General features: G+C 34.2%; 1 protein-coding gene across 3 annotated transcripts in view; it reads left to right on the top strand.

Annotated features, from left to right (window-relative positions):
- The first annotated feature begins 1,531 nt into the window (after positions 1-1,531).
- pfkfb4a (6-phosphofructo-2-kinase/fructose-2,6-biphosphatase 4a) overlaps positions 1,532-20,037 on the top strand; it is a 30,368-nt gene continuing 11,862 nt past the window's right edge. For 2 of the 3 annotated variants that reach the window (XM_056467780.1, XM_056467779.1), the window contains exons 1-10: positions 7,995-8,188; positions 10,532-10,648; positions 10,757-10,853; positions 13,132-13,198; positions 15,909-15,983; positions 16,077-16,133; positions 16,208-16,329; positions 16,462-16,669; positions 17,945-18,091; positions 18,291-18,395. In XM_056467780.1, the coding sequence (XP_056323755.1) occupies positions 8,053-8,188; positions 10,532-10,648; positions 10,757-10,853; positions 13,132-13,198; positions 15,909-15,983; positions 16,077-16,133; positions 16,208-16,329; positions 16,462-16,669; positions 17,945-18,091; positions 18,291-18,395 (1,131 nt within the window). In that variant the 5' untranslated portion in view covers positions 7,995-8,052. Of the gene's footprint in view, positions 1,660-7,994; positions 8,189-10,531; positions 10,649-10,756; positions 10,854-13,131; positions 13,199-15,908; positions 15,984-16,076; positions 16,134-16,207; positions 16,330-16,461; positions 16,670-17,944; positions 18,092-18,290; positions 18,396-20,037 lie in introns of those variants that run through there. The other variant, XM_056467781.1, reaches the window with a different exon arrangement.

The raw sequence follows: 20,037 nt of genomic DNA, 5'->3' as shown, positions 1-20,037 counted from the left end.
ATCGACTGCATATCCATGATGCGAATCTCCCGTTCCACCACATGCCAAAGGTGCTCTATTGGATTATGATCTGGTGACTGTGGAGGCCATTTGAGTACCGTGAACTCATTGTCATTTTTTTAAGAAACCAGTCTGAGATGATTTGCGCTTCATGACATGGCGTGTTATGCTGCTGGAAGTAGCCATCAGAAGATGGCTACACTGTGTCATAAATGAATTGACATGGTCAGCAACAATACTCAAGTAGGCTGGGGGATAGACACAAAGCTCAATTGGTATTAATGGGCCCAAAGTGTGCCAAGAAAATGTCCTCCACACCATTACAACACCGCCACCAGCTTGAACCATTAATAAAAGGCAGGATGGATCCATCCTTTCATGTTGTTGGTGCAAAATTCTGACCCTACCATCCGAATGTCGCAGCAGAAATCGAGACTCACCAGACCAGGCAACGTTTTTCCAATCTTCTGTTGTCCAGTTTTAGTGAGCCTGTGCCAATTGTAGCCTCAGTTTTCTGTTCTTAGCTGGCAGAAGAGGCACTCTGCAGAAGCAGTGTGTTCTTCTGCTGCTGTAGCCCATGCGCCTCAAGGTTGGACATGTTGTGTGTTCAGAGATGCTCTTCTGCATACCACAGTTGTAACGAGTGGTTATTTGAGTTACTGTTGCCTTTCTATCAGCTCGAACCAGTCTGGCCATTCACCTCTGACCTCTTGCATCAACAAAGCATTTGCACCCACAAAACTGCCGCTCACTGGATATTTTCCCTTTTTCTGACCATTCTCTGTAAACCCTAACGACGGTTGTGTGTGAAAATCCCAGTAGATCAGCAGTTTCTGAAATACTCAGACCAGCCCGTCTGGCACCAACAACCATGCCACGGTCAAAGTCACTTAAATCCCCTTTCTTCCCCATTCTGATGCTCGGTTTGAACTGTAGCAGATTGTCTCGACCAATGTCTACATGACTAAAAGCTCTGAGTTGCTTCCATGGGGCTGATTAGAAATTTGAAACGAGCAGTTGGATATGTGTACCTAATAAAGTGGCCGGCGAGTGTAGTTCTTATGAATCATAAAGCAATCATGTGGCTTTTATTATCTTATATGAGAGTCAGTTTTACTTGAGAGGAAATATGAGACAAGTTAATATTTTAAAAGTAAACAACAAATGCAGAGTAGTAATAATTACAATAAAATATAATAAAATTAATATCATTATTATTATTACTCTGCCTTTTTGTGCATCTTATTGTAGTTCCAGATAATAAAATAATGAATTGCAGTCGTATTAAACAGTTTTTGGGTATGTTCAATAAGTCATGTCATCTTCTTTCAACTTGCAAACACAGAATTGAGCGCATGTATTCATTAATTGGTGCCATTCCTCAACAAAATACAAAAAACATTGCATAACACTGCGCAACAGTATCAACACAAACTTTGCCCTGATTCCTTACAACGTAGGGTGGGCGTGTCCGCGCGCCTCTGCCTCGCAGCGATTGGCTTCGCCGCCTGTCAATCAGTGGGCGTGTGTGCTCGTGTTTTCACATACTTCTCCTTTATACCTCAAGGCTCGAGCATCAAAATAAAGCACTAACACACAAAACGAGGACAATGAGGGGTGCTGGCCGGTCCAAAATCACACAGAATCTGGATAAGAGGGGTAAGGAGCTTGAGATTTTGGCTGTTTTTTTGGCGGAAGCAGCTGGTATTGTGTGCGCGAGGAGGAAGAAGTAAACAAGACTCTGTCACGTAGGCGCGTGTGCGTTGAACTCAGCAGTTCACGAGCCATTTAATTGAGCAGTAGCATTTTATCTGCGGTCTGTTAATGATATACTCACATAACCTATGGTCATACATTGCTGTAAAACATGCGTGTGGTCTAAATATAAATATGACGTCGCGTTGGGGGCATTGCAACTGAATGAATGGAGATAACCAGAGAGTGTTTGGGTCATGTGCTGCATTCACTGAAATGCACTGAGGTGTTACATGATTTTTCATTGTGTTGTGAAGGATTTTGTGTATTTTTTTTAGTGTCAGTGATTTTTCTTAAGCATGTAAGTCATGTTGTCCAAGAGTGTGGAGGAGTTGAGGTCAAATCATGGCCATGTTTGTTGGTTTACTGACTGACGTGAAGGTAAAATGCAGCCAGTGAGGTGGTAAAAATAGAGTACTGTGACCTAGAGAGAAGACAGAAAAAGAGAAGGTTATGTGATATATAAAGAACGCATCTGTTGTTGCTTTTCTTTCAGAATTGTAAAATGAGGAGTTGTGAATAAAATGGATGTATTTTTTTGCAATTTAAAGGGATAGTTCACTCATAAATGGCAATTCTGCCATTATTTACTCACTCTTCACTTGTCACAAATCTATATGAGTTTCTTCCTTTAAACACAAATGAAGATATTTTGAAAATGCTGGTTTTTGGCACCCATTGACCTCTATAGTACCTTTATTTGACTAACTATGGATGTTGATGGGTTGCAGCAACCCACATTCTTCAAAATATCTTCATTTGTGTTCAACAGATGCAAGAAACCCTATGAGGGAGAGTAAATTATGAGGTATTTCTTGGCAAAATCCTATGCCTTTAATCAATTGCGATGAGAATGAAAGTTACTAAACAAGTACACACTAAACACAAAAGAAGATATTTTGAAAAATGTTGGTTTCTGGCACCCATTGACTTCTATAGTACTTTATTTAAGTACCTGTGGATGTTGATGGGTTGCAGCAACCAGCTTTCTACAAAATATCTTCTTTTGTGTTTAACAGTTGAAAGAAACCCCACGAGAAAGTAGTTTGCCAAAAATATCTCACTTTTTCAATCAACAAGACCACATTAAAAACAAAAGAAGATATTTTGAAAAATGTTGGTTTCTGGCACCCATTGACTTCCATAGTACTTTATTTTAGTACCTGTGGATGTTGATGGGTTGCTGCAACATGCATTCTTCAAAATATCTTCTTTTGTGTTCAACAGATCCTAGGAGGGAGAGTAAATAATGATGTATTCTTTGGCATAATACTGTATTTTTAATTCATTGTGGTTACTAAAAAGCACACGCTATAATTAAACCTAAGGAAATCTTATTTTCGAGATTTGACAGATTGTTTTGAGAGAACATGTAGTCGTTAGTATTATGTTTTTTTTTTTTACAGTGAGTTGAACAAATATTCCACACCCACATGTGCTTGTTTAGCAGATCTAGTTCAGGACATCTTAATACTGATTTATGATGTCTGATTTGCTGACTGAGAATTATGATTCATATTTTGACCATAGACTCAAACAAAATCTAGAATTGGGAGTAAATGTGTGATTGTTGAGGTTTTACTAGTTCCTCATGCAGAATCTGTTGCAAGACTAAAGTGTCTTTATTTAATAAGGAAATTTACGTGAAGGGTTTGATCAGTGTTATTACATACACATGCATATGTCATTTTAGTAGAATGTTTTGTAAAAATGTAAAATTACCTCTCAGTTTTATTCAAAGCAATCATGTAGCCTGTTTTTCTGTGTTTTAGACGGTCATTGTGCACTGATAGTGTATGCTGCTTCCCACAAATCACTGTTATTATCAAGCTATGCACAGTTGCAGACAGCTCAAGTCAAATCCCCTACCCATAATCCATTGGGGTCTGCAGCCATGAATATGTCTCCGTCTTGCCACCTAGTGGACAGTTCCTGAATATTATCATGTCTTTAACTGCTCTCACTTCCAAAAATGTAATAATTTAAAGCTTCTAGCATTATTTTTAGCTTTAAACTGTACCTGTCTGCAATAGTATTGTTGTTTTGAAAGCAGTGATTTCATGTTTTGAATTTGGGCTGCATCTGTAAGCTTTTAAACTGAATATTTTGAACGTGAACTTTGACCTAATTCCCGTTTTTTGTGTTTTATTTGGCTGTAGCTATTGCAGGCATGCTTTTAATATCGTTATGTTGTGAATATAACACGTTTGACTTGATATACCGTGATTCATAGTTGCATATCTGGTGAAAGCAGACTATTCTAGTTACAACTTGCCCTCAAGCCTGCAGAGACATTCAAAATGACAATAACCAGTGTAGCCTGTTAATTGAACGTCTGCATTTGTGCATTTCATTCGGCTAATAAATGTAAGGCTCAAATATGTACATTAAGTTTATTTTAAAGATGAATGATAAAGTAATTAAATAAAACAATATGTTCATGTACCACACGGTGGCGCTAGAATTAGCAGTTTGGGTAAAAATGAGTTACAGACCCCTCTAAAACCTGCTGTGATCTGCTATATTTGATTTAAAAATAAAGTCATCTAAATTGTAGCTTAAATAAAACTTTGCCGGAAAAAAAAAATGCTTAACGCAATGTTCTATTGCCGTTATTTCATCTGATGAAAATGATTATAAAAGAATTCATTTCACTCCAAGATCCATAACTATAAATATAACGAGTAGACCAGGGGTGCCCAAACCTTTTCTTATGAAGGGCCAGAAACCAAACTAGATTGAGGCTAGTGGTCTGAAAGTAAATATAGCTGTCATTAATACTTCCTAATTTATTTAATAATATTAAAAAATAACTAGAAATCATTTTTTTTTTATTAATTATAACAGTATATAATGAACTTATTACAGTAAAAAACTATCTCATTTATAACAGAATGGAGTTATGCTAGTCAAGCTGCACCTGCTATTGCCTTGATTTGCTCGCAGATGTCTTCTGCATTGTCCTTTATCTGTATTGAGTGACAGTATTTACATTTTTACAAAGTATTTATTTATGTATTTACAATTAACCTTTAAATAAAAAAAATAATTTCAGTTGGCTTTTTTATGGAGCTCAGCACTAAAACAAACAAACAAACAAACAAACAAACAAACAAACAAACAAACAAACAAACAAACAAACAAAAACTTTATTTTAAATTACCCTGCCCATCATTCGTACTTCTTTCTCAGATGGGATGGTGGGCCAAATCAAAGGTTACAATGGGCCAACTTTGACCTGCAGGCCCTAGTTTGGGCATCTCTGCAATAGACCATTTCGATTTGGTCATGTAATTTAATGTTAAAACAGCAATTATTAACATAATATAACAATATTTATCAATATGTGGTTCTTTTTGGATTCAGGGAAATATGTTTGGACCATTGTTTTTGTTTACATCTCTCAAAAATGGTCTATAAGTGAGGTTTGAAATTGCTTTCTATCATGTTTTGTGTGGGTTAGGGTCTAAGAAATAAATTTTTAACATATTTATTACATATTCGCACATTTGTCCCCCATCCAGAATCATGGAGCAGTCCAGTAGTCAAATCAGGTAGAGATTTAGCATTAAAAATAAAATAGTTTATTATTTTTTGTGAATTAATTTTAAGGAAACAAATCATTTAAAATTTAGAGATTGCACAGAGATAAAACGTAGAAAAGGAGAGATGTAAATGAATAGAAGATAAATAAAAGTACAAAGGGTGCATATTAAGACTGCTCGGCCCTGTGGCTGCAATTGCTTAAAGCCCCCAAATCAATAAATCCGCCCCCTGAATATAACCATAATGACAATTAGCATTCACAGAAAAAGACCACTGGTTGATTTTGATTGGCTGTTGGTGTTTTTTTAATCTGAAATTGACTCATTTGATATCATTTCTCTCTGCTCTTTTATTTTTTTATAGGTGTGGTAATGAAATATAATACATTATAAAATCTTGCATGATTAACATTTACTAGACCAAATTTAGGTTTACTTGATGTTATATTTACACACCAGTATTTATTTATTTTGTTTTTATTATAAAATCATATTCATATTTATGTGCCATAACATTTTGCTGCTGCATATTATTGTTAAATACAGAGTGTTAACTCATAGTTATCTGCTAAATCTGATTAGTTTACATAGCCTTTCACAATATCTATTTTTTGTTGCGATATATTGCAGCATAATATATTGCAATAAACAATATTATTGTCATTTTAAGACCATTTTATGCCACTCATTACATAATGCCAGAATATCATCTCAATGCCAGTACACTCTTCTAAAGAGCGCATAATAATTTATTCCTAAGAATATTTTATTTAATTATAGTCATTTTAATTATTTAGTAATTAGGCATTGGAATCAAAATATGAAAAGGGACCAAGACGAAAAAAAAAAACTAAATGAATGAAGGTAAACTTGCCAGGTAAAAAGTAACAGAGGCTGCGTTATCTGATATCTGCCAGATCTATTTTCATTCGTCAGACACCCACATGAAAATATACTATATTTTACAGTAGGGTTGTCACGATGCCATTAATTCATCATACGATACTATACCAGCTGAAGTATCATGATACCAAATAGTATTGCGATACTGTAACTCTTAACTCAAATTATAAAGAAAATTGTCAGGAATACTATATTTTATAATGGGTCTTGAATTTAATTAATAATTTCCTTATTACTGAAAAATGTATTATTTTCACTTCACCTACAATTCATTCTATTTGTTTATTTTGTAGATAACTGACCTACAACAAATACATTAAAATAAAGATACAAATTATAGCAAATGAAATTTTTTACAAAGAAAGCATTTTTCAAACAAAATTAGGCTATACGAAGTGGTTAGAAATTGTTTCAATGTTTCCTGTTGCTATTTGGGGGTTTTCATCAATTTTTTTTATCAGTTAAGAATCCAAAGTAATTAAAAATTTCACTTCGGGAGTGGTTCTTTTTAATATATTGTCACGGTTGTTGTAGCTACTAAATCATATTGAGAGGAACAGAAACAAACCGATTCATATGTGCTTTTGAAACATCAGAAAACATCACAAAACTTGCAACCCAAAGGGCTTTAAAACAAAGTGTGATAATTTCAGTGACTTTTCCACATCCAACATTATCTATTGTAGACAGACCGTTAATGACGACACTACCGTTTATTTATAGTAACACAACCCTAATTTATAGTAGATATACTACAGCGTTTGTTTAACCATACTGACAATGACACCTCCAGTAGAGATAGAGATGTCGCACAATCAGCTAAACTGTTGCTAGAATTGGTTTTTATGGATGAATATAAATGATTGAGGTCATGTCCATGTGTTGTATGATAAGTCGTTGTATTAATTATTGTGGCAGGCCTAGGTTTACTATAAAAAAAAATCATCTTGTTTTCTAGGCATATTAATAATATCATCTGCAAGAAATTGCACATTTTAATAATTTTGAGTATCTGAATAAAACTGAACACTTTGTTCCCATTTTTTTCATTTAATATTGTATATTTATTAAAAAAATTAACTTAATAAAGAAAGTTTTCTGTTATTTAATGTAACGTATCAGTCTTTGCAATTTTAGGTTACAATTTTTGTCATTATGTGAATATTGTTAACTAAAAAAGACAAATCTTTTACCCATACACAAAAGCACTTTTTATTTTGATGACTGGACACATTTATACACTAAAAAAAGAGTTTTGCTGCTTGTTCAAACTAATATATTTCAAATGAGCTGAATTAACACTAGTTAAAACTTAATTAATGTTAAATCTACTTATATTTGTATAAACAATTAAGTTAATTGAATTTATTCGTGTTGGGACAACATGAAGGAATTGTGTGGAATCCAGCATCCAGTACGTTTACAGTATTAAATCTATCAAGCAGCCAACCACAAATGGTTATGATTAGTCCTTTAGCAGCAGCGCTGAGAAAAGTAACAGATATCAGGTGACCACACAGTGGCGAACAGAACAATGACACAAACAAACTTTAGTAGGTTAACAGCTAACTTAAAAAATGGTACAAATATCAGTTTTATTAATGTTATGTTTCAAGCTCTTAATATAAACCAAGTAACTAAGTCATGTATCTAAAGAACACTTTTTTAATCTGTCCTACTGTTGTTACTATGAAAACACACCAATGTTTACGGTAGATATTTGTAAGCGCGCATCCGTTGATGTCATTACGGTAGACCTTTTCCCTACCAGTCTCATGCCGTTCCTCAACGCTGTCTTTAGTGCGCACTGATGGTTATGGACGCTCGAGTGTAGAGACGACGGATTATAATGAGTTTGATAGAGAACGACACGGAGAAATGCGGCAATAGTTTGACCCGAGAGCTCACCCAGAATCCTTTAAAGAAAATATGGGTGCCATCCTCTAGAAACGGCCTTCCTGACAGGCACATTAGTCAGAAAAAGGGTAAGCGTGAATGAAAGAATGAGATGCTGGAGGCAGATTTGGGTTAAAGGGGTTTTTCTGATGCAATACTTATAATATGACACACTATTTAACACCATGTTTCGAGCTGGACATGAAGAAATCGAGAGGTTTTTGTTTGAGTACGTTTACTTTTTTAATTATTATTTTTAATAGCATTACATAAGATTTAAGAAGATTACGAATTCTGTGTTTTACTGTATTATTGTATTATATATGTGATTTATAACGTTCATTTGTTACAATATAAATTGTTGCACAGTACTAGGCTAACTTGTAATCTTAGATATGTAAACAACTGAATTAAATAAGAGACAATAAATCGTAAATAGTTGTAAATTAAATAGTTATTGTGTATCAAGCTGTATTGGTTCAGTAATAGCACGTTTATTACATTTTATTAAATATATTACTACTGTGTGTGTGTGTGTGTTATGGGTTATAACCAGTTCTTATGGTTTCCCATTGACAAATACACATTTTTTTAGTAAAATGCAAATATTTTTATTTTAATTTATGACTACCGATAATTTGTCTTCAAGTAAGAATATTATGATTTAGAGAAATATTTTTCAGAAAATGACAATATCTCAGACCTTAAAGTTTAAAAAAAATATGTATAACACATTAATAAACATTAATTTTTACTTATAATTTCTTTTCAACATTTAAGGTCTAAAAGTATTCAATATTTTATATACTAAGGCTGTATAATATTGTAAAAATCTAACATTGCGATATTTTTATTATTATATTTTGCGATTATATATTGCGATTTAATACAATTTCACCAGATGACTTCATATCTCTATTTGGAAAGAATTTATAATGTTAGTTGGATTGAGATGATTCTGCAGTAAAATACATCTAAATAAACAATCTATAAACTTTTTGGGGTCCCCTGACACATTTTCGTTGTGGTCTGGTTTATTTGCTGTGCATTTTTGTATTTGCACATGTTGTGAGTATTTTCACGCATAACTATCTATAAATACAATCAAGAAAAAGATACAATTGAAATAGCGATTTATCGTTTTCCAAGTCTAACAGCATTCAAGTACAGTAACTGAATGATAAAAATAAAAGTAATTTAATAAAATGAATCGTTGTTTAAATCACAAATGGTACAATTTCTTATACCTGAATGCTTTTAAGGTCATAATACAATCACAGGCATCAAAAACACATGCAAATGATAAATTATGATACAAACTCAACATTGCATATATCCTGCAATGCGTCAGATTACAATATCGATGCTGAAACGATATATTGTGCAGCCCTATTATATACCTAAAGGCATTTAAATAAATACAAAGCATTTTAGATTTTTTGTAAGAAGCTTAAACTATAAATCTCTACCTTATCATATATGGTCTTACAGTATATACTAATATTTCTGACATTTTTTTTAAATACAGTAATAATTTTAAAATGTACAAACAAATAGCAATAAAGCTTGGGGCTGCACGATAATGGAAAAAACCTGACATTGTGATATTTCTGCAACATGTATTGCAATATAAATATAATTTCACAGTATGGCTTAAGTAACTTTTTCAAAAGCATTCAGAATTTTACATTGATTGGGATGATTTTGTAGGGGAGTACATCTCTGTAAAATACCTAAAAATATAGAAAATTAAACAAAACAACAGAACAAAAATAAAAGATAAATAGCTCTTTATGGTTTTCAGTGGAATCTAACAATATAGAGGTACAGAAATTCAATTATCAAACGTAAAATAACACTATCGTCTTCAACGTATAAACGATTAAACACAATTAATCTTTGTTAAAGCAGAAAACTTTATAATTTCTTCTGTTTAAAAGGTTTAGATGTGCTTTAAATCTTTCAGTCGCAGGTCTTAAAAACACATCCAAGTAACAATCTTGTACACTGTTAGATTATGGTTAAAATACTCCAAAAATCATGCACTGAACTGTGTTTCATGGTTGATTATAATCCAAAGTTGACATTGCAGATCCTGCGATGTGACTATTGCGGATGCATTGCAATACAGATGTTGAAACGATATACTGTGCAGCCCTAATTTTCACCCATTTTAAATTACCCAATTAAATTGGCATAGATATGATATTATGCAATTTGATGTGGCGATACCAAAATGACTTATGCTCTACAATTACAACACACAGATTTGATTAAAGCAATAAAAATGCCACCAGAACTGCACAAAGATCAAATCATTGCTGTTCTTTATGCAATAAGATGTGTGATGATCCACAGCTCAGCTTAAATACAAATAGGAATCTAAACATGTTTTTAAGTGTTCTGTGAGCCGCTGTTTTTGTTTCTTCCAGTATGCATGACCAACTGCCCCACGCTGATAGTAACCGTCGGTCTACCCGCCAGAGGAAAGACCTACATCTCCAAAAAACTGACACGCTACCTCAACTGGATTGATGTTCCCACGAAAGGTTTGGATTGAGTTTACAAAGTGCAGATTCGTAAAATGCTGGGCCAAGACTCTGTTGATCCACATGTGGTTTTGCTCTTCCTCAAGTTGGTTTCTTTTACTTCCGCAGAGTTTAACGTTGGCCAATACAGGCGAGAATGTGTAAAGATCTACAAATCCTTTGAGTTCTTTCGACCAGACAATGAAGAGGGGCTCAAAATCAGGAAGTAAGACTAAGATTTTTGTCAATGGTGATCATGAAAACAAGTTACTGTTATTCTGGAAATGTTTAAATATTCATACGTGCTTTGAGAACACAATCCCCATTGAGTTTACTTTCTCAACATTATCTAGCAGGGTGTCCGCAGGGTCTTAAAAAGTCTTACATTTCAAATCGAAAACTTGAAGCCTAAAAAATCTTAAATTCACTGAAAAAATGTTTTGTAGTCTTGAAGGTCTTCATTTTCCCATATCCATGTAACCTGAGGATTGAGAATTTAATTCTATCTAGTTTAATATAATTTTTAAAACTTCTTTTACAGAAAAATCTAGGTTAAAAAAAGTGCTTTATTTGACACATTATTTAAAATGTGACTAAAGGCTGATTTATACTTCTGCATCAAGCGCATGCGTATGGACCGGCTGACCACCTCTCAAAAAATGTAAGTCGGCGCCAGAGGTGTAGTGGTTAGTGCGTCGACACATGCACTCCGGTGCTCACGGCGACCCAAGTTCTCTTCCCGCCTCGTGGTCCTATGCCGATCCTTCCCTTCTCTCTGCTCCCCACAGTTTCCTGTCAATACTTACTACTATCTTTCCAAATAAAGGTACCCCCCCCCCCCCTATTAAAAAAAAAAATTTAACTACACTTTGCAACGATGCGTAGCTCAAGCTCTGTGATTGGTCGGCTTGATAATTTGGTAGTGGTGATGAGTGTGGGCGGTGCTGAGAGCTGCGAGCCCGATGGAGAGACTGTTTACAAGTGTTGAGTCCCATGAAAGAGATCCAGATGGAAACTTTTTTTGTGTTTACCTGATTAAAGTTGTCGCACGTCCACCGGTTCCCACCTGTGAATGAGCGAATTTTAGCTACTTGTATAGTAAGGTAGCATTCAGAAAAAACAATACACCCACAAAAAAACTCGACACAGAGAACATAAAAACCTACTGTCAGCTAAATCAGCCTTAAGAAATGCCTTTTTTGATAGGGCAAGTAAAAGACTTTTAATCTGCTGGTCCAACCAGGGCATTAGAAAAAAATCCTCAGCATTTAGCCCTGTTTAAGTCTGAAATAAGTCTTAAAAAGGTCTTAAAAGTCTTAAACTTGACTTGATGAAACCTGCAGAAACCCTATCTAGGCCTCACAAACTCTGAGTTAAAAGACAAATCTAATAAAAGTGTGATAAACTCTTTTGATTGCCTATAAAATTAAAAACAGAAAATGGTTACAGTCTGAAATTCCTGAAATTAGTAACTCACTCCAAGAGATATTGAGCAACGTTTTATCAGGAAAAGCTCATTTGTTTTAAAATGTATTAACATTAAAAGTCTTATCAAACTTATCTTTTGTTTATTTGTTTGTTGATTTTGATTGTATTTGTTTTTATTAAATAGTTTTTGCCATGAAACTAGCCTTTGTTGCTGACATTGCATTAAATTACAAATATAAGATATAAGAAACCTAGTGTAGAAGCTTCAAGCTAACAATGAGTCTTTGTTTACAGTCTGAAGAATCTAATGGAGTAATTTTTATTATGGAGTAAATGGTAGAATGGGTAGAATATATAATATATTATATTCTTCCATTAAGACCTGACTTGAAGGGATAGTTCACTCAAAAATAAATGTTCTGTTATCATTTTCTCGCACTCAAGTGGTTTGAAAAGCTTTATGATTTTCTTTCTTCTGTTGAACACAAGTAAAGATATTTTGAAGAATGTTGGAAATCCATTGACTTCAATAGTGGAAAAAATACTATAGAAGTCAATGGTTACTGGTTTTCAACATTATTCTAAATATCTTCGTTTGTGTTTTACAGAGGAAGGAAACTCAAACATGTGGAGGGTGAGTAAATAATTACAGAACTTTTATTTCTGAGTGAACTGTCCCTTTAATATGTAAAATAATAATGAAATGAGACTGACAGATCTGCTATCCTCATGTTTTCACCTGGGCATAATCGGGAGGAAAAAGTAGGAAAAACCTGAAAACAGGACTAGGCACACAACTGGATTAGCTATTGAAAAGCTAAACATTTGTACTGTGGTGATAAAAATTATATTTTAATTTGTATATGCTCTATTTAGGCTGTTTTTTGCTTGTGATAACTTCATAATATACTGTCAGGATATCAATGAGTCCTTTTATATTTACTGTTCAGGGTTCTTATGTTTAATCGTTTAATATATTAAATGTCAAAAGCTTTGTGTACCATACAGCTGTAAGTAAATGTCAATTAATATAGAAATGCTCAGAAAATGTTTTGTGATTGCTTGTCTTTTTTTAGGCAGTGTGCACTGGCAGCTCTCAATGATGTTCGGCAGTTCCTCACAGATGAAGGTGGACAGGTGGCGGTAAGAAAAACGCCATTTTAAAAAACAATGCCATTCACAACAAATAGAGGATGTCATACATGCACAAATACTGTGTTCAAATTCAAAACGTCCTGTACATTAGCTGGATTTCCATTGTAACTGAATCAATTGTAAGTGAATCTTTTTTAAGTTTGCAAAAAAATTTAAATAAAAATCTCCACATGTGAATTAGGTTTCCATCAAGTTGTTAGAGTGGTAACCTTGTTGACCATAGTTAACTGACTGGCAACCTAGTAGCCAAAAGGAAACAAGGCAAGCAAAACGGAGACAGTTGATTGGTCACGTGGGTGTAATGTTCCCTTTAGAATTTATTGGGGAAATGTTTCCATCTCTTTTTATTGGCATTAAAGCATTTTTAAACCGCCTCAAGCGATTGTAATTTTTTTTAATGCAAATTAAGGGATTTTTATTCAAAGTTTTCCATTTTTATCACTCAGTTCTCATGCGATTCTTAAAAAAAAAACGATGGAAACCCAGCTAGTGTCTCTTTTTATCTTATTTTTGAGGAAATAAGTCACAATTTGCATCAGGTAAAAATTGAATTGTTCACCCTTGTATGAATATTTGCTGCTAATTTACTCATCTTTAAAAATGTAAATGACGTTTTTTCTTCAGTAGAACATTAAAGGAGTTTTTTTAGCTAAAACTTTGTGGCTATATGGTGATTCATAAAATACAAGTCAATAGCTGCGTTTCCACTGTTGCGCCTAAAGCGAGCGAGCCAGTGCGAGCCAGAGCCAGTTGCATTTCAATAGTCACTTCCGGGGCCTGATCAGGCCAAAGTGGGGCTTTCTCTGGGAATACGTTGGGCCAAAGCGAGCCAGCTGGGGCTTCGGGACCGAGTTAAAGCAAAGGCGAAGTTTGCAAGAGTGTGCCGCTGTCATTACACTAGTTTTCCCATCACGCACAAGTACATGTGTCAAAAAATAAATAAACAAGGGAAAGAAAAAGCATAGCTTCTGGTCAGTTTAAGATATTCCATAAAACACCTTATAGGCTAGGGGTCTTTTGCTTAAGATCGCTCTTATGTTTCCCTTTTAAATTTAAGGCTGTTGCATAAAATAATTAAAGTGGTTTTAATTTAATAAGTGATATTTCTTTGCTGCTGCCTCCTTGATGTTTCAATAACACATAATAATCTTTAAACCATATTAAAGACACAGCAGCCAGTAACTTTCAGTTGTCGAGAGTTTTTGTCAAGTTTGAAAGGGTGTTTGTGCATGAAACATGGGCGTTTAGATGCATGTGTGTGTGAGAGAGAAACTGGCTATTAGAACGCTCGCGTCACAGTTCTGTCATTACCGTGAGCTGCTTCTTTCTTTCTTTATTTATTTTGAAGATAATACAATATATGAATACAGCAGAAAGACAAAACTTTACAAATGATCTGTCCATTTTTGTAGTGTCGTAGATCTAGATAAAATAAGCTATAGGCTACTGAAATCATTTAAAGAATTAGAAATATCGGATATAATAAAACAAGTTAAATAAATAAACCAATATAAAACAAACAAAAGCTATAACAATGTAGGTATATACAATACAAATAAATTAAACAGTTTTAAGCTATTTTGAACTGTCATTTACAAATCTGAAAAAAAGATTTTAGATATTTTCTAAAAACAATAAACAATGGAGGAGTTTTGAAATATTATTTATAAAGTATTTAGATATGATGATATTAATCAAATCGTGCAAACAGAGCATTTTTGAGTGAGCAAAACCATCAGAAACTACCTTTCAATTCCTTTCTGTCATCCAGTCCTGCACTGGGTATTAACGGATTGGGAAAAACTGCACGTAAAAATGTCTTCGATAACCTCAAACTAATTATGTTTTATATGACGTGGTAAAAATGTAAAAAAGAAATATTTAGAGCTTTATCAGAAGGATTTTTAATATTTTAAATCATAATTATGCTTTGGGGAGAATCAGTCTAGATGTGCCGTTCTGCCAAAACAAGAATGTTATAAAAACATTTTATACGGAGTTATTTACGGATAAATTCTGTGGTTTTTATATTATGGATGGTGCACTGGGTCATCCCTCCATTAGTGGTGAGACCACTCGATGCACAATGCCAACAGTCAGCCGGCGAGTAAACTAATATAATGAATGAAAATACACAGGCCTGTATAGTACAGTAGCGTGTCATTTGTTTGTTTCGATTGTCTCCATTTTAATCGTTTCGTGATAATGCGATGGTGTGCTTTATCTGCCTGATTCCTGCTGAACTGGGTGGGTTGTGTGATGTTTGATTCATGGGGCATTCTGGGGGCGGGGATGGCGTGCTGCGCTGCAAGTTATTGGCCTGACAGTGGAAACGCGACATGATTTCGGCCTCACTGCTCATGCTCCCGGGGGATTGGCCCAGCCCGGCCTGATAAAAGCCCTGGCTCGCACTGGCCTTGCAGTGGAAATGCCGCTAATGTCTACCAGCCTCTTTGAGAGTCAAAAAACATACAAGTAGCATAAAATAAATACTTGTGGCTCCTGAAAATACAAAAAATCAAAATAAGAAAACACATTGTGTATGTTTTGCTGGCTTAATATTAGGAAGTCTTTTTGAAATTCTGCATTATGTTTCAGATGATAAAACTGCAACTTTTATACTCCAGAAAATACAGTAGTTGCGATTAAACATTTTATTTAATGCTTTTATCTTGTTTTTTTATTACTCAATCCTCAGGTTTTTGATGCTACAAACACAACAAGAGAAAGAAGAGACACAATCATCAGATTTGCTGAGCAGAACAGTTTCAAGGTGCCGGATATATGAAATATTTCATCTAAAAGCTTGAATTGTCATGTTTCACATTTAGCTCTTTTAAAACACTGTGTTCCTCTCATCCTTCAGGTGTTCTTTGTGGAGTCTGTGTGTGAAGACCCTGACGTTATCGCTGAGAACATTGTGGTAAGTCACAGAGACCTCTTTAGTATCTTTATCTCACCCTGTATTTTGTCTAAATGTGTGGTTTTGGTGTTCAGCAAGTGAAACTGGGCAGTCCAGATTACACACACTGTAACACAGAAGAGGCCGTCGCAGACTTTATGAAGAGGATAAAGTGTTATGAGAACTCCTACCAACCCCTGGATGAGGAACTGGACCGGTAAATATCATTTATATATTATTATATATATATTATATATTATTTATATTAATAATATCAGTGCTGTTGAACTGGATCTTGAATTTTTAATGTGTATATTTTGATTAAATATAATTTTGTGTGTGTGTTCAGGGATCTTTCTTTCATAAAGATCATTGATGTGGGTCGAAGGTACCTGGTGAATCGGGTTCAGGACCATATACAAAGCCGTATAGTTTACTACCTCATGAATATCCACATCACGCCACGATCCATCTACTTGTGCCGGCATGGAGAGAGTGATCTTAACATTAAAGGCAGAATCGGAGGAGATTCAGGGCTTTCAGCAAGGGGAAAGAGGGTAAGATGTGAAGGCCTGTTTATGTTAAGTTCTTTTTTAGCTTAGCATTCATTCACAAAAATGCCAGGAGGTTTGACGTCTTGGAATACTCTATAGTGATGAAATCAGGACAGTTTTTGAAGTCAGGGTGAACATTAAGTTGCTGATACTTTTATTTCAGTATGTTGTTGTATTTCCAGGTAAAACTGAATATTGAGTAGGGGGCGGGGCTTTCTTTTTGCACATCATTCTCTCGTTAGGAACTAATGTAAATACGTTTAATAATATTATTATTGCTTAAACGTCAAACTGAAGTCAACAGAGAAGTTCCGCCACTCCAAACGCAAAAGCATATCATCAGATTTTGATTGAAGATTATCAAAACAAACATTTTTTTAGTGGATTCACTTGCACAATTTAATTATTGATAATAAAAATAGCAGTGTGCGCCAACTATAAAAAAAATTGAACATTTTGATTTCACATGGACTTTTAAGTTTTTTAAGAAATCTTTTTGTTATGCATTAAATGTGTTCAGATTTGAGACGCTTAGAAAGTTAGAAAAAAATTGCTATTTCAAATCAATTTCTTTTGATGGTTGTATTCATCACTGTGATTCAAAAATAGGAATCAACACAGCTGTTTTCAACATTGGTCATTAAAATAAATGTTTTTGAGCAGCAAATCGGCTTAGTAAATGAATTTATGAAGGATCAGTTGAGATTGAAAACTGGAGGATTGATGCTAAAAATCAGTTATGCATAAAAGAAAAAAATATGTGTAAATAAACTCAAACGGAACAGACATTTTAAGTGTTGCTTTTTTTAAATAATTGTTTTTATAGGGGTTTTCACCTTTATTTGATAGGACAGTGGAGATTGACAGACAGGAAAGTATGTGGAGCAGAGAGAGGGAAAGGTTCAGCAAAGGGCCTCGAGCCGGGAATCGAACTCGGGTTGCCGCAAGCACCTGGGTGCTATATGTTGACGCACTAACCACTAGGCTATAGGCGCCGACAAGTGTTGTTTTTTTTAAAGAACATTACAAAATATTTATTTGTAAAAAAAAAAAAAAAAAGGAATGAAAAATAATTAAATGCGTATTAATATCGGTACCATCTTAAATATTACAGTACCTAATTTTTGTATTGTTTTCAAAAAAGTGCCTGGTGAAAGAATTTTATTTATGTTTAATAAAGTTATGCAAAATCAATTGAAATAGTTTTTGAAGTGTTTGAAAAAATGTTGTCAAAAATTGATCATCAATTAAATAATTTCTTTTGACATTTCCTCATAGTATGCTGAAACTTTGGGTCAGTTTATCCAGTCGCAGAACATTCATGATTTGAAAGTGTGGACGAGTCAGATGAAGAGGACCATACAGACGGCAGAAGCTGTGGGCGTACCGTACGAACAGTGGAAAGCTCTCAATGAGATCGATGCTGTAAGTCTCTTTTCCATGGTCATTAATCAAATATCTCAGAATTATTGTATTAATTGAGGCATTCGCTGCATAAAAGCATATGCCACAGTAATTGGTGGTTCATTCTGCTGTGGCGACCTCTGATAAATCATGGACCAATCCGAAGGAAAGTGATTGAGTCAGTGTAATAATTGATTGGTTTCACTGTGTGCGTGTTCAGGGTGTCTGCGAGGAGCTCATGTATGAGGAGATCCAGCAGAGATATCCGCTTGAGTTTGCATTACGGGACCAGGATAAATATCGATACCGCTATCCTAAAGGAGAGGTCAGTTTACTTGAAATCATCTCAAGGTTTAAAGGCATAGTTCACTCAAAATTGAAAATTCTGTTATGACCCTGGTGTTGTTTTACTGCCATTCTTCCTTTTTCTGAACACAAACGGAGACTTAATAACCATCCTGCTTGAGCTCATCTACAAAATGAATAGCAACCAGCATGAAACTTAAATTAAAAACACACACACCAGTGTATCACTGGATGTCGCATCTAACTATATATTCCTTTATTATTTGTTATGATAGTCTTTTAATTGAATTGAATGAAACATTTAACCAAAGTCCTGACTACAGCACAACTACAGTTCACACAGATTCACCCAGTAAAAACACAAGTGCACTTTTTGGATAAATCAAGGTTAATAAAACACAAATCGCCATTTTATTAGATACTAAAAATGAAATCTTTAAAAGTCTAAAAATATTATCTTTAAACTGAAGTCAAGTTATCAGATTGGCTGATGAATGATGAATTACTGTTGAATTACTGCAAAGACCACAATAAGTTTATTTACCTCAGAAAAGAAAGTGTCACATTTTTCTTAATCATGACTTCTTTTTCTTGGCAAATTACTAATAGAAGTTTATAAATCACTGACAAACCTGCAGTCTGAATTTCTGTGTAATAATACAATAGGTGTTGGCTTGTTTTCACCAATTTTATATCTCAAGACCTCTTATTATTTATTTATTTATTTATTTTACCAGGAAAATCTCTTGAGATGTGTTATCTCTTTTTTTTAAAAGTGTCCTGGATGAACAAACAATAAACAACACAGCATCTAAATAAATAAATGCAAAAGACAGTTAAATAAATCATAGATTTGTACCTACATAACATATCCAGGATACGTAAAGTAAAATACGCTGTTAAAGTGTTTTAAGACATAATAAATGTGTATCTTTATAATGCTAAGATTATATAATGGTTTAAATTAAATATAAAATATACAAAAATTAACAGAGCAAGTGTTTATTTTAGCAATTATACTTCTACTTTCTTTTATCATGTTTACATTTAATCATTTGGCAGATGCCTTTTACCTGTTCATTGAGGGTTTTTTTCATTGTAATGAATAACAAAGGTTTTCATTCATTTTGTTTGAAAATCAGATGGATTTTTAGAATCGTTTTTTTTGTTCTTACTAAAAACACAGATGCATGTACAGATTAATGATTCACTATCTTTTTAATGAGCATATAAAACATAGCGAGATGCATTTCAACATTTATTTGTTATCATTCAGTGATTGCATTGCTCTTTTTATGTCTCTTTGGTGACAAAGAGCTTTCCCTCACGCTTTAGCACATTAAAAATCCATTTCCTAAATGTTTCTGGTTGCCAGGCTCTCTCTTACCCATGACCAAATACTCTGAAATGGAGTAAACAGCTCTTGTTTTTTAGTCTGCGTTGACGATGTTCCCAGAGTGCATAATTGACCTTGTTTTGTGTGTTTTTGTAAGCTGTTATTACTCTGACTGAGCACATCACACACCATTACCCTGAGCCCCTACACACATACACACACACACACACTTCTCGTCTGTCAGAGTGTGTTTATTCTTCAGAGCCAGCAGTTCTCATTAAGATCAATATCTCAAAGCTGTTTACTCGGAGAGCATTAAAGCAAC

Source organism: Danio aesculapii, chromosome 11, assembly GCF_903798145.1.
Source record: "Danio aesculapii chromosome 11, fDanAes4.1, whole genome shotgun sequence".
NCBI lineage: Eukaryota > Metazoa > Chordata > Actinopteri > Cypriniformes > Danionidae > Danio > Danio aesculapii.
The sequence above is the reverse complement of the archived record's forward strand: the minus strand, read 5'-3'. Positions and strand labels throughout refer to the sequence as shown.